This window comes from Rhinolophus hipposideros (genome assembly GCF_964194185.1).
Source record: "Rhinolophus hipposideros genome assembly, chromosome: 1".
Lineage (NCBI taxonomy): Eukaryota > Metazoa > Chordata > Mammalia > Chiroptera > Rhinolophidae > Rhinolophus > Rhinolophus hipposideros.
Window position 1 is genome coordinate 63,027,720 of NC_138047.1, and position 16,346 is coordinate 63,044,065.

At 33.6% G+C, this 16,346-nt stretch overlaps 1 protein-coding gene across 9 annotated transcripts in view; it reads left to right on the forward strand.

The window, feature by feature from the left end:
* ARHGAP24 (Rho GTPase activating protein 24) overlaps nucleotides 1-16,346 on the forward strand; it is a 702,316-nt gene that overhangs the window by 623,630 nt on the left and 62,340 nt on the right. For all 9 annotated transcript variants that reach the window (XM_081038618.1, XM_081038615.1, XM_081038621.1 and 6 more), the window contains one exon: nucleotides 11,817-11,939. In XM_081038618.1, coding sequence (XP_080894744.1) covers nucleotides 11,817-11,939 — 123 coding nt within the window. The remainder of the gene's footprint in view (nucleotides 1-11,816; nucleotides 11,940-16,346) is intronic.

The following is a 16,346-nucleotide window of genomic DNA, read 5'->3' on the forward strand; positions in this document are numbered from 1 at the left end:
AATTCAAAGAAATAGATATTTATATTAGATGTGAAAGATAACACAAAACCAAACTGGTAAAATGTAAAATATCTGAGGCTTTCTCTAGGAGCTTTTCCTTGCCTTTGTCTCTCTTTAATTTTAAGAAGTTCTCATTTGGATTCAGTTATCCAAAGTTCATGTAAAAGTTAGGTGACTTTATTTTTAGCATGTTTGTTAATAAGTAGATAATTATGAGCACTTTGAACACCTTGTTGTTGCCCTGAGTGGATGTTATACTTCTCTTTGCTAAGGATAGTCACCGTTATTTAAAGTTTTGGAAGTAGTTGCAAATTATTTAGAGAGGTAGGAAAGAATACTGAAATATTTTAAGTTCTTTCATCTTTATGATGGTTGAGATGGTTCTCATTTGTTAAAAGTAATTTTTAAATGTAAGACTCCATATTTATGTTTTCAACCACCCGCAAATAGTTTTAAAGAGTCATAGTTCTATGGAGAATTTCAGAGTTTCATCCATATGCTTATTTAATATTATCTAAAATTACAAAACTTACTTTTTAAAAAGCCTAAGAAAATCCCTCCATAATAATATGATATAATTATCCAGATTGACTCTAATTTGGAGTAAAAAGAAAGGAGTTTATTTTTTTAATAATTTGGATTTGATATTTATGAGTATTAAAATTAATTTGTGTACATTAAAACTTAGAAAATTATTTAAAGGAGGCTTTTTGTTAGGCAAATATTACTTAACATTTTTAAGTTAGTATTCTATTAATTAAAGTTCCATTTTTTTCTTATTTTATGTATAAAACTAGTAAATTTTGTGTTATAATTAAATAAATAACTTTTATTTGTTTTTGGTTAACACTCGATTAACATGAGTTTGGCAAATTAAATTTCTCTAAATACTTAAACATTATTTATACAGTAATTGAAATCCTTGAGTCATTTTAAACCATAATGTATATTTAATTCTTCTAAGTACTGTTTTGTCACCGTCCAAGACAAACATAGAAATTTACCAAAAATTTCCCACGCCTGTAATGAGTACTTATCAATCCATTATGGCCAAATATTTAGATTTCATAAATATTTCTCTTTTCTAAATTCAAAAATCCACTTCTATGATTTGAATTCTGCACACGCATACCTTACTTTGGTTTAAATCCTCTTTTTACCAAGTGATTTGCATTGAAACGATTCTACATCTTTCTTTAATAACGTTTCCTATCTGACTTAGTAACCCTAATTGCATGGCTGTTATACTGATGATATTGAAAAATCGATGGGCTAACCCATCAGAAGTAGTGAAAAATTTGAATTCCAGAAAATTTGGAAGAAAATTTAGCTGTTTTAAGTGTTTAAGATATATGTGAAACTGAATTAAGAAGTCTGCTTACAGAGTCATGATTTAAGGAATAGATCGAATGATCTATAGTCAGCCTCAATGCAGTTATGTTTGTATATTCACATACATTTATTTTAAAAGAAATCATCCTAAAATGTGTTCATATCACCAATACGAGAATTAAAAAGAGAAATTCTACTTAGTCTTCTGACAGTGTTAACCGTTCTAAATTATATACAAGGGCTTGGATTAAGAAGGAGATATGGAGTAGTATTTTTTATAGGATCTTCTATCTACAGTAAATTTGAGAACACTATATAATCTTATGGCCCTTACTCCATCTGTATGGTCTTGGAATTATTTGTAATTAGAATGGGACAATTAGGTGAGATCCCTAATACCAGGCATAGGTTAAGGAATTAGCAGTGAACATAGGGATTCTTTTCAACATTTATTGTGGAATCAGCTTACACTTGAAGAAATGATAGAGTTAGTACATAATATGTTTATATCAAGTGAGTTAGGAAAATTCACGAGTATCCTTACTAGTGGAATTGATAATAGTCCTGAAACACCCAAGTTCTTGAAATTGTTGGATTTTTGATGCATTACAATTGTTTGCTCTGTGAAGCAGTGTGCCTTTACCTAAAAGGCCGACTTCAAATTCCAGGCCCTTAGGACAATGTGATATCCCGCCCTCCCAAATATATACAGCAGGGCTTACAAAGCCCAGAAAATCCATCCATAAACTGTGAGAGGTAAAGTACAATGGACAGTGAAGTGTTCTAATTACAAAATTAGTTTTAGTTGCTTAAGAGAACTAAATTCAAACTGAAATAAAAGGGTTTTACTGAATTTTAGACTATTATACTTACTAGTTGTCATTTGTTGAGTGGAATAACTTAATTTTGAGCTATCATAGCATTTTATTTTAAATTATTAGTTCTTTTGTTTATACCAAAACACATTCTATAAAACCGCTGCTATATAAAATTAGATAATTAGTGTCTATGACAATAATTAAAACTAATGGATACTGCACAAAACTATTGTCCCAATTAAATTAAGCTGCCAGAAATGTTCTATTGCATCAATACTAAAAAATTGCATTTAAATTAAGATAAAATTTTAACTTTAAAAAATTGATTTATTAATTTAAACTCATTCCTGCCTTATTTTGCCCCCGGCAGACCTGTGAAAAAAATTAGCTGCTCAATAATAGTTCCTCTTCTTTCAATGATTCTCTTCCAGATATGTTACATATTTTTAAAGTAACAAACTTTCAGGAGAAATAAATTATATTAATCGTTAGACCTTATTAAAGGTTCTGAGGAAAGTGGGAAATTTTGAACATAGCTTTAAAGACATACAGATGAGTCTTTAAAGCTCCTCTGTGCTACATCATCATTTTTCCCTCACCAGTGAATAATTCTTCTAGGCATATAATATTCTGTAGTATTTATTATCTCAAATGCCCTTGTCCCTACAACTTCCCTACCCACCCACTACTGCCCCCATTTCTCTGTTTCTCTATACATTAAAATGCTTAGAAGGGTGGTTTATGTTGACTGTGTCTGTTTTCTCTCTTCCATAATTTTATGAACACATTCCAAAGACGATTTTATTTGTGCTGGTCTGGTTGATCTTTCAAGGTCACCCAACATCTCCATGTCGCCTAATCCAATGACTTCTGTTTCCCTAATCTAGTCGTCTGTACTCACTCAGTCCTCGTTTTATTTAACCTGTCAACATCATTTGACTCACCTAGTCACTTTCTTCACTCAGCCTCTCGTTTCTCTTCCTACCTTACTGGCTGCTCTTTCACAATCTATTTTGCTGATTCCTCTTCCTCTCTACCTGTTAGAGCTCACTTGAACTTTATTTTTTCTATTCTAGTTACAGTATTCCGTGGGGATCTCATCCAGGTCTTCATCTTTAAATACGATCACACTGATGACTTCCATATCTGCAGTCCAGACCTTGCCCCTAAATGCCAGCCTTTGTTTTCTTCACCACTGTATCCTCAAAACCTAGAATAGTGACTCTCACAATATAGGTGCTCAATAAATATTTGTCGGATAAATGGATGCTTTACCTCCCAGGGTTATTGTAATAACCAAATAAATCAAGGGATATAAAAGTAATTTGTAAACTGCAAATCACCCTACAATTGTCAACTAATATTAATCTTACAGATTTGCACTATTCAAAAACAGTAAGAGGAGTAGGATACGAGAGAATTTTAAAAATGGATTTCAACATTCTAATCTAGATCTTCAAAAGTGACATGTCTCCCCAAATTCAATGTTCTGTTTAACTCATCAAACCCTGGGCATCAGGGAAAGAAGTATAATGAATCTGCATTTAAATGCAAAAAGAAATCTCTGTTTGCTGTGACAAAGACGGTATTTTTTAATGTGTGAGGCCCACAAATTTGCTAGACTCGGCAATCTCAACTTGAATGACATGTCCTTGCAAAACCAGTTGCAGAGTGTTAATCATTTACAATGCAAATAAGCAATTAGATAAGTTATATGAGCCATAGTTAAAGCATAGTACGTTTTGGGTGAATGGCTGTCACTGGAAAACTAAGACATGGATACAAGCTAATAGGATGAGCATGGCTGAAATACATGCATTCTAAAATGTATGTCGTCTGCCTGTTATAGCAAATTCTCTCACAAGGATAGTGGTTCTCAACCGTTATACTTGCATCAGAATCATCTGGCAGGCATCTTATAGCAGAATGCTGGGTCTTATTACCACCGTTTCTGATTCAGTTTATTTGAGCTTGGGCCCAAGACTTTGCATTTCTAACGAGTTCCTGGATTCTTCCTATCCCCCTAGACGTATACACTAGGGTTTCGTCACATTTCGAGAAATGCTGCAATAGAGAGTGTATTGCCCTGCTCATGGGAAGTGTAAATTTCAATGTAACTCCAAAACATTTCCCCAAATTTCCAATATTCCTCAATATTCAAGTCAGAGTTTGCACTGTGAAGGGACCTCCTCACAGAAACATGCTTTTAATTTTAGATCCGTGCAAGTGAACAAATTCTCTGCCTTGCTTCTTTGACTATAAATGGTATTCCATTTGTTACGGTTGTAGAGTATTGCATCAGGACTTCCTTTCCCTTTTGACTCCGGTGTGTATCATCGTTGTTCGACTGAACTGATCTGAATATACATGTCATTTATTCTCTCTCCCGGCCTTCTGTATCAATCAGACAAAATTTTGAATTCACTGATCTCCCAAACTGAGCCACACTACATTAGAAGAGGGCATTGATTTTGATACCTTTGCTCTGCTAAGGACATGTTTTGTCTTTATTTCTCGGAAATTTAATCAGAATTTAATTAGAGGCTGAGAAGGAAGTGACTAGACCCTGAGCCTCTGACAAAAGTGAAAGTCAAAATATATTGTTGGACTTAACTTGAGAGTCTATGGACGGCCTAGTGCAATATGAAAAACAAATATCTAAAATGTAACAAATTGTATCTTTTTATAGTTAATGTGCTCAGCAGAAATAGGTTTTTTTTGAAAGAATGAGTCCAAGACACTTGAAAAATTAATGAAAATATAAACTATGCCTATTAAAGTCTTAAAGATTTCATTAATTATTTAAAAGGAAGTGTGTCACAATTGTACTTTTAAAAACATGACCAATATGAAAATCAGTATTTACTTTCAAAAGAAATCAATAGTGACTTTCCTATACACTTTTCTTTACAAATATATTTAGAAGTATTTGTCCAAAGGTAAGCTATCTTCCTGCCTTTTAAAGAATTCAAATCATAAATATTTAATTTATTGAAAATTTTAGATCACAATTAGTATACATGGCAATAACAATAACAGCTTGGCACCCTGTGCCCCCAGCCCTGTTCCAAGTATTTTATGGTATTTTTTCATTCAGTTAATCCAGAATAATGCTATGGGACAGGTTCTCTTATTACTCTGTTAAAGAGGTGGGATTTCACCACTAGTCAATGACCAATCTGTGCTTAAGGAATCTGGCTTCACTGTCCTGACTCAATAAATTTTGGTATTTCTTTTGAAGCGCATATTTGTTTTTGCAATTTGATCCATATAGCACTTCTGCTTTAATAGTCACATCTTTGGACATTTTTACAGTAAATTTGAGGAAAGGCAATCAGAAAAAACTTGTACAGTATAGAATTTTTAGGTCAGTGCTTCCCCTATCTATAGTAACCAAATACATAGACTCCCAACAAACAAATTGTTTCCTTATTTAAGTATTGGAAATCTACCATAATTGATAGGTACCCAATCAATCTATATTTGGTTAAGAAGTGTGCATTTCTAGCTACTTTCATCTTACACATAAATTAGCTATATATTGTACTATGAATTCTTCTTACAAAGAGATTATGAACTAGGAATGGGTATAAGAAATATGCAAAACTGTATTATACAATATTCATGAAATTAAAATGTAGCTTTAATTTTACTATAATACAAAACAACATGTAGTAATGTGTTTATTGTGTGGTACTGATTACAAACTACAAAAGAATGATGGGTAATGTCATGGGGCCCTTAATTAATTCTCATTTTCTGGTTTAGGGGTTTTCAAATATTCAAAATCTCCTTTTAGAGTAACACAACTTTTCTGTATTGAATGCACGAAACCTTTGAAGAAGAAATACTTGGAAAAAAATTTGATTAGCAAAACATACCCAAACTCTTAATTTTCAGATAATAATGTCTCTATAATACCCCAAAACAATATAAAAAAATTAAATGTGATATTGATTGAATGTGAAGACAACTTGTTCTTTGCCCTTATTTTTTAAATTATGTGCTTTTTTATTATTTTTGTTGTTTCTGTTTATTAAGTGATGGTATCTCTAGAAGCCTGTAATTTTTTACTTGTACTTCACGTAACTCTGGTTGTTTTCCAAGTATCAGTCTCCATAAAGGGAAGAAACGTTTTTCCATCTCAGTAATTTTCCACTGATATGCTTCAGAATTTATTTTATATCTTGCAATTTATCACTAGAGTTCTACTACCAATAAAGACCTAAACTACGTTTTGAGGAAAGTAATCCTTTAAAAAAAAAAGACCTTGCAGTTATATAAGTGAAAATTAATAAATTAAAATTAATAACCCTACTTAGAATGTTAAAATATTATTTTCTGTAAGCTGTAATATAACTGATAGTATAATAGGTCTAGTTTTAACCTAATTTGCAACTGGGACTAAGGAAACATTTAACCCTTGAAATTATTAACAGTGTCAGAATACTGAAATGTCCTCAGGTCTGTCCGTGACCTCTGCCTGGCAAGGAACACAACTGTCTGTGACCTCTGTTTCCCTTGAACAACTTGTTTTAACACTCAAATACAAACAAATAATTAAGTGTATATCTTTAAAAGTTTTCTTGGAATGACACATAAACACATCACTTCTAAGTAATTGTTTTGCTTTTTAGTTCATAATTTTAATAATTTACAGTTATTTTTTTTCATGGGGGAAAAAATCTCTTGGTGACTATTTTTGGATATTGCCACGCAATCAGTTCAGTAAAATATTTCTTTCCATATATATTTTAAAGAAATGTGAATGCTCCTGATAGTAGCAACCTCTGCTTCACTGAGGAGGTCCTAGTGACGTGATGTATTCTGCACTGGGGCAATGATGCTCTCCTGCCCCAAATCTTCCTTTGAGGTTGTGCTCAGAGATCAGTATCGGCGGAAGTGGGAGGGGTTACAGGTAAATTAATGAGAATTCAAAGTGAGCAGTTTTAAGCAGCACTGACTGAGCTTAGTGATAATTATCTTCCAGCTCACATTGGCTTTTCATTGATTAGTGCTTTCATGATCATACAATTCCGATTATTTGTTCTTTGCAATAATTTTTTCATAATTAAATCATGGTAGAACATCTGGAATGATACATGCATTATAACACTACATGTGATTGGATATCTGGAAAATACAGAAAAGAACAACAACAAAAAAAAAAGCAAAATAATTCCGAATCCTAGCATTCAGAGATTACCATTGTCAAAATTATTTTATATTTCTATCTAGTATCTTATTTATCTGGCTTTCTACTTATATGAAAATTGAGATAATATCATATATAAAATTTGTACATTTCTTTTGTGTCATAAAAATAATAAATATTCTTCAAAATCCTATTTTATTGGCTGCATCATAAGGAATGTTATCCATACTCTTATAAGCAATGAGCATATCCATATCCATGTTGGCATAACATTTCCGATATTTCTCTTAAAAAATTTAAAAATTCTTTGCAAAGTTGTTTGTCAAAATATTATTTTTAAATTATTATTTTGTAATTACTCATTATGACTAATGGATATTTGTATTTCTTCTTAATTAACTGTACATTTACTTTAATGTAGATTTTCTTTAGCCTGCCTTATATTTTTAGATTAAGCTTTTTCTTAGTCTATTAAATTCATTAAACTTTTCTTAACCTATTTTTAATTTTTGCAAAAGTTAAACGTGTCAGGTATTTCTTTTAATTCAAATAATATATTTTATTTCTGGCAAAGAAAAATTTATATCAAATGCAAATATACAGATGATCCCAATGATATGTGCACATACTTTCAATTATATATAAACAAGTGAAATTGAATAATGTGACCTACTCAGTTAACTTAAAATTACAAATGCTTGAAGTATTAACACTAGCACCAAAACATTGCTACCGACCCAAGTTAATATCTAAAAGATGTATACAATTTACTACTGCACTGTGTCTTTAAAATTTATGCAAATCCACTATCATATGAAGCAATATTAAAAATAAAAATAAACCTGCATAGGAGTAGATATTTATGTTAAAGCAGACTTTAAGAATGGGGAATGTATACTGGCTATAATAGAGTATAAAAATACACGTATACATACCTATATGTGTGTGTGTTTGTGTGTGTATGAGCGTATATACAAATATCAGACAATTAAATTTGCGAGCTCATCCTAGAAAAAGTGCTACATACATCATTGCTGAATATCACTACGGTAACCTTGGAAATACTCCCCTTGGGAAGATATGCACCAACTCCAGCGCCTAGTCCACCCTTCAAAGCAATTTTGGAACTCTTTTTCTGAAATGGCCATCAGAGCTCTCATCATATTACCCTTGATGTCCTGAATGTCATCAAAATGTCTTCCTTTCAATATTTCCTTTATCTTCAGGTAAAGAAAGAAGTCATTGGGGCTGGATCAGGTGAGGAAGGAGGGTGTTCCAATACAGTTATTTGTTTCCTGGCTAAAAACTCCTTTACAGACAGTGTCATGTGAGCTGGTGCATTGTCGTGATGCAAGACTCATGAATTGTTGGTGAAAAGTTCAGGTCGTCTAACTTTTTCATGCAGCCTTTTCAGCACTTTCAAATAATAAACTTTATTAACTGTTTGTCCAGTTGGTATAAATTCATAATGAATAATTTCTCTGATATCAGAAAAGGTTAGCAGTATTGTTGCAACAAGTTTGCGAACTTAATTGTCAAGATTTGCGTGCACTTGTGTCTGTGTGTGTGTGTGTGTGTACTGAAGATGACTATGACTTCTGGAGTGATAATTAAATCTCCAGACTGCTTTTTAAAATTTCACATTTTGTATGAATTTTAGGTTCACAATGGTTAAATGGAGTATTACTCCCTATAAAGGATTAACAGAGTGAAACTTGACAACATAGTTGAAAGTCAATATTGAGTTTATTCATTTATTAAATTATACATTTAATATGTTGCTTTTGAGACCTTTCAATTGCAAGTCACAGTGCCAGTACCAGGCTTTTAGAACTGAAGTGTTATGAATTAGAATAGTTGGCATCTTCAGTTAGAAATCACATATTTTAGTACAGAAGAATATCTAGTTTATATGTGTATAAATGTGTCCAATTGTTTTAATTACATTCTCATGGGACTCATAGAAAACATTTTTATAAATCTTCCCCCCCTTATTAATATTCTAGGAACCAAGTTTATATCCATGGGTGAAATTCACAGATTGTATTTCATGTATGTTACTGGCAGTCTAAATGAGCTTCAGGGTCAGCTCCATTGGCAGAGATAGAGAATCACATGAAAAGTCAGGGGATGATGGCTAGTTGTGTTTATCATTCTCCTTTTTTCCCAGCTTTCAGGCAGAAACTCAGTCTCAAGGCTGTCACTTACTCTCATTACCAGGACTGTTTCTGCCTGGGCTGGAAATGACACAGCAGGATATTGCTGCCTGAATTCCTAAGCATCCTTCAGGCAAAGACAATAATTAAAATATTCTGACTTCAAATGGTAATTTTGGGGGCCCAGTGCTGTAGTATAAATGGATCAGAATACAGACTCAACTTTTAGTACTCTGCTATGTCAAAGGAAGCATCTTTTTGTTTTTGTCTTTTAGTGTTTTTTCTGCCGCTTATATACCATACAACCACACGTATGCATATTACGTGGCACATTTGCATGCATTTGTAGTATATAATTTTATGTGCATTGTTATGTATCAAAGAAAGATAGGCTTTTTAAAAAACATCCCTGTTTATGTGTGCTGTTGATTAATTGTTCCCAAGCACTTACTAGACATAATACCTCTGAGGTCAAATTAAATGTAATATGTTCTTTTTACATTTTTAGAGGTGAGAGGCAGTTCAATGAGACAATTAATACTTACAGAATTTCTCTTTTAGCCTCACACAGGTATTTTTACTTTCTTTATTGTGTTAAATTATCACAAACATTTATTATATAGAGATTATTTTTTCTAAAGCATGATTAAGGACAATGAATTTCCATAAACTATGTAATTTCCCAGAAGGCAAACAGCTAGTATAGAATAGAACTGAGATTTCGATGGGGTTTTCTCTGGTTCCTGAACCTATGTTTTTTCAGACACAAGTTGCTTAAAATAGTGATTGACCTAGCATACCTACAGGTCTAGGACGGTCATTGTTTCTCTAATAGTGAGATGTTGTCTAATATAAGAGAAGGCTAGTCTTGTTTATTACAGAGGTTTATAGACATTAGGAAACCTACTTGACAGGTTCCCTCGACCCCTTCTCCGTTCCCAACCAGTGATTAAAATATAAACCACCAAACTGGTTGTTTCTCTGATTGGCTTAAGGTGATTTCACTTCTGCAACCTTTCACTTGTTCTGTAAATACACGTCAGTGGTAGAATAGTTATGTTTCTCCATCTATGGCATTTGTATAGAATTCAGAGGTCACAAACTCAAATGCCTATAGCTTTCAGAGCTATGTGTGAAATGGACTGGATGTGAAAGAAAAGGCAGAGATGGGGCCTATTGTAAACTGGAGCTTGCAAGCTCCTCAGAAAGGTATTTAGATCCACTTTAAAATAAACAACCAACTATCTTAAGTGACAAAGTACTTGGATATGAATTAATTCAACCCAAGTTTGCGCGTTTTACACTTAGTGAAAATTAAATGTTAGATTATTTGAGCACCTTAGAAGTTCATATAACACTAAAATATGAGCAGAATTCAGCTAAGTACTTAATGTCCCATTTCTTTAATCATTCCCTCTGAGAACAACGCTAATTATTTTAAAAGACAGTGCAACAGTGCAGTTACTGATATTTATCTTCAGAAATACTCCTTTCAGCGTAAAATAGTGTTCAAGAAAACTATGCGTCAAGACTTCTTTCAAGGTCATGTAGGGTTATCCCTGTCTTGTAAATGAGAAAATTAAGTCACCGGGTACACTTAATGTGCTAGGAAAATTTTCAAGTTAATTCAATCACATGCATCAGAATTTCAGCACTTCAAAATTGATATCGAAGATTATCAAGATTTTCTCGGAGGCATAAAAATAAGAGAAACCATCACCCTTTTGCATGGAGGCACCATGCGGGTTTCCTAAAGCTCACTCTTCAGTGTGAAAGCCATCTGGAGGGTTGATTTGGCCTCATGACTGGTCAGCCTTGTGTCTTCTCTCCTCTTTGCCCTCCTGATCTGGGGAAAGAGGCTTCCCTCCTAAGGCAGAGTGATAGACGAGAACCTCTGGGTCAAAAGTTTTTCATGTGGCTCGTTCCCTTTCCTAGAACTCCCCAACTCACCCATGATGTCCTAGTGGTCTCCCTGTATGTGTGCTAAGCAGCACTTTTTTCAGAAACCCAGGCTCTGTGGACCACTTTTTCATCTTTCATTTTGCTTTTGCTGTTTCTCCCTATTCAGCAGTGCAGTGTGAATACATTGGATTCTGAGTTAATGCAGGCCTATGGGTTGTTGCTAGGACAAAAAGGCAGGCGTTATTTGGGCAATGACATTTATTTTCCTGCCTTCACCTGGAAACATAAGAACTTTGCCTTTATAAGTAGATTTTTTTTCCCTATTCTGAAACTATGGTAAATATTTCCAATTCATTGGGTAGAACCTAGTGCTGGCTGTCAGGGACTCCCCAGAAGGCTGCTGTTGCAGTCTTCAGCTGAGCACACAACTCATGTGTTACTGTCTTCTTCCAGGAGGCGATCGTGATCGGATGACAGCGAATCATGAGAGCTACCTCCTTATGGCGAGCACCCAGAATGATATGGAAGACTGGGTGAAGTCCATCCGCCGAGTCATATGGGGACCTTTTGGAGGAGGTGAGTATGTTTTTAAATCATGGAAAAACAGAAAGGTAGAACAAACCTGTTCATCCTTCCCCCCAGTTAATGTTACTATCAGTTCCTATTTTCAAAGGGATGAATGTTAAAATAAATAGTAAACTATTTCACATTATGGTTAGACACATATCTAAATAACTCCTGGAAGTTTCATTTAGGTTAAATATCATTGATAACCAACCTTCTGCCATAAATATCTTGAATTATAATCAGGGATTATATTTTTCTTTTATTTTTGGATTTTTCCATTTCACTAACAATAAATAGTTATGAGACTGATACCATAAATGTAAATTAGTTAAGATAATGTAGATATGGGTCAAAAAATGGACTCGTAGCTTTTGAAGAGATGTTCAGATGCCCAGTCCCCAGATGCTCAATGATGTATCAAAGAGGAATGGGAACACTTTGAATGAAAACCTGATAATTATTGGAATAAAAAAAATGCTTTGTGATGAGACAAGTGCTTGTGGATTTGATAATAAGTTTGTAAAAATATCTAAGTTAATACAGTGTTGAGAATGCACTGAATGGTGCTATGACTAGAACTAAAATTAAGAAGAAAGGATTAAAGGTGAGATCTTTGTCTATCAAGGGATATAAAATAGAATGATATATTCAGAAAAGATATTTATAGTAAAAATTCACTAAAAGTGTAAAAGACTAATTATTTTATGCTGATGTAGTTAAATAAATTCTATTATTTAGTAAATCAACTACAATTTCCATATTTATTTTATATTCTCTTTTGTGTATTGTCAGCACCCTGAACCACTTTACATTTTAGAAGAACTTCAGTTCTTTTTAGTTTAAAAAGTTGAAAAGTCAGGTTAAAGTTAAAATAGTAAAGATTCATTGAAGACATGTTGATATTTTACCAGATTAATGAAACATTATCTGCAGATTGTTTTTTAGCAGTATCTTCTGTTGGAGAATAACCAGGGTGACAATTCACCCAGTTTGCCTGGTAATGGGCTGGTTTACAACTGTTGTCTCTGGCTAATGATTGATATCGCTACCTTTCACTCTCACGGTGTTTTCGTTTGGGTGACAACTGATATGGTCACCCTATATATATATACAAAATGGCTAGCAAGCGAAAAGGCCCATGGGGCTGAGATCCCCACCCCAGTGCCTTAGCAAGGGGTCTCCCACATGACTATTTATGAAGGGCACATATTTAACTGCTAGAGGTTTGCTGATACCTCCAAGGGCCACAGACGTGGGGTACCTAAGGATGTGTCTTTTCAAAGATCCTGTTGTTTCTGAAGACCTTCTGAAAACACAGGGGGACATCTGTTATCAGATTTCTGCGGCTCCTTAGTTCAGGAGAATCCTTAATACCTACCAAAGGGGATATTTTGGGGGAGGGATTGTTTCTGGCAAGTGTGCTATTCTCTCCCTTTCCTCCTTTTCCCTCTGTCGTTTACTCAAGAGAAATGAATGAGATTCAGCAAGCTTCACCAAATCACTGGCCTTGGCAGGTTTTGTCAGCCCAGGAGTATCAGAAATGATTCCAGTGGGACTAGACAAGCGCTGTACATGAGTCTTCAAATTTATGAACCCGGAAGGGATACCCTAGTATTATAGTAGTTGATCAGTTTATATACTTTATCCTGTGGAATATGCTTCCCGGATTTTGCAAATGCTTGATTCAGTTTTACTTTTAAAAAGATAAATTTTAGCAGAGAGTCTTTACAATAGAAGCAATGCTCCAAAGAATAAATCTTCTCCTGCCCTCTTTGCTTAATTGAAGACTGTTATGAGATTGCAAGGCAAGCTTTTAAAGCACTCATCTAATTTGTAAGAAATCCTTTGTGATTCATCTGAACATCAGAATTTTCTAAAGTTAATACAGAATATAGAACCAAACTAAATATTTACACTGATGGAAGATTGCAACTGTCACCCATAATCATGGGTCTCAGTTGATTGGATTTTAAAGAAATATAAATTTGAGTTTCAAACAAAAAGTATATATGAGTGAAAACCCTTTTATTTATCTTTTATATTGGGCTTTCACTTAACATTTCATTGAAAATAAGTTATCCAATGATTAAGAATATTTTTAAATGACTGTTTTAGTTGAACCCCACATTTTATGGATTAGGTCATTCAGACCCAGGGAGGAGGAATAATTTGCCAAGTGTCACACTGAGTAACAGAGCTGAGAAGAAAACTCAGGTCTTCTCACTTGTGAGCTTCCTCCCGTTTTTTAGCACAATAGTGTGATCTATTACTTCTACTGTGGGAGTAAAAAACCCACAATTACAAGTCCATGCCTTTAATGATACTATATTCTTCATTATGTGAAAAACAAGGTTTTTTTAAAAGTGTGATAATTAGAATCAATATAGGTTTTCAAATCCTTCAAAAATACCTGAATTGACACCTTCAAGAGAATGAAAAGACTACCCACAGAATGGGAGGAAATATTTGCAAATCATATATCTGATAATAGACTTGTATCCAGAATATATAATAAACTCTTACAACTGAATAATAAAGACAAATAAAAATTTTGACCAATTGATTCAATTAAAAATGGGCAAAGAATCTGAATAAACATTTATCCAAGGGAAATATACAAATGGCCAATAAGCACATGAAAAGATGCTTAGTCCAAAGGTGGTATAGAGTTTTAGTCATCAGGGAACTGCAAATCAGAACCACAATGAGATACCACTTCATACCCACTAGAATCAAAAAGTCCAAATAGTAACAAATATTAGTGAGGATGTGTAGAAACTGAAGCCCTCTGCATTGCTGATAGACATGTAAAATGGTTCAACTGCTTTGGAAAATAGTCTATCAATTCATGGAATGATTACACGTAGTTACAATAGGGCCCAACAGTTTCACTCCAAGGTATATACCCAAGAGAAATGAAAACATATGTCCACACAGAAACTTGTGCATAAATATTTATAGGAGCATTATTCCTAATATACAAAAAGTGAAAACACACAAATGTCCATCAGCAGACAAATGGATAATCAGAGTATGGTATATCCATGAAATGGATCAGTTGGAAAAAAAAAAAAAAAGAATGAGGTACTGACATGCTATATAACATGAATGAACCTTGAAAATATTATGATGCTCAGTGAAAAAAGCCAGTCACAAATATCCACATATTATATGGTTCCATTTATAATAAATACAGAACTGGAAATACTATAAAGACAGAAAGTAGATTAGTGGTTGCTTAGGGCTGAAATGATGAGAGAGCCAAAGATATGGGATCTCTTTTTGAGGTAATGACATTTTCCAAAATTAACTGTGATGATGGTTTCATACATTTGTGATGGTATACTGAAAACCATATAACTGTATACTTAAATGGGAAAATCTATGATATGTGAATTATATCTCAATAACGCTCTTTAAAAAAATTCCTGAATTGCCATAAATACTTTTCATAAGAGAATACATCCCCCCCATCTTTGTTATGGAACCTATGACCCTGTTTATCCTAAATAAAGAGCTCTTGGCTTCCAACTTCCTTCCCACAGCTCAAAGATTGTTCTCATCCTTAATTAAATGGCATCTGTAAAGACATTTGGCAGACATATCACCCTAATTTATCAATTTCTGTATACCACCTTTGGATATATTTTAAATGTTTCTATTGCAGAGAGGGCATTTCATTGTATTGTGATTTCACTAGTTTTTAAAAAGTTTAAGTTTGTCATGAGGCACCTAAGCTTATCTTTGTTCATACACGTGTAGGTTGCATACACATGTAAAATATTCCCTTTTACCATTCCAATAAACATTTGATTAAAATATAGAAGAAACCTGAGGATGTTGCCTAGATTTTCAATCTCTTAGAAATTAAAAACTGTTAAGTGAATATCATAAAATGTAGAGCTTTGGAATTATAGGCCTTTATTTTTTATTAAATAAGGAACACTCACAACAAATATTCAGATGGAGGAAAGGGACCAATGGCGATGTGTCAAGTACACCTCCTCTTTTAACAACCTGGCCAGATAACAAAGTTCAGTATTGAATCTAAATACCTAAACTTTGTGTTATCTGCTGAAAACCACCTATTACTTTTGCTTCCCTATTAACAGTGCTGAGAGGCACGTCATTTCTGCCAAAAGTCAAAGCCAAAAGTTGATATGTCAAAACTTTTATTTAGCTTTGGAAAAGTTTAGGGTTTTGTTTTTGTTTTGTTTATTTTGGATTTCTTTACACTGCGTTTTGAAGCAGTGTATATAGAAGTTTCTAGCCCAGGATCTGGGGAAAGTAAGAATCCATTAATTATTCATTAGATCTGAATGGTTAGCCTAACTTCAGCTACCAATAATATCAGGTTCTTCCTGTACATTTCTGTCTCCTTATGAAACGAGTTGAGTCAGAGCCCCATCAGGGCAG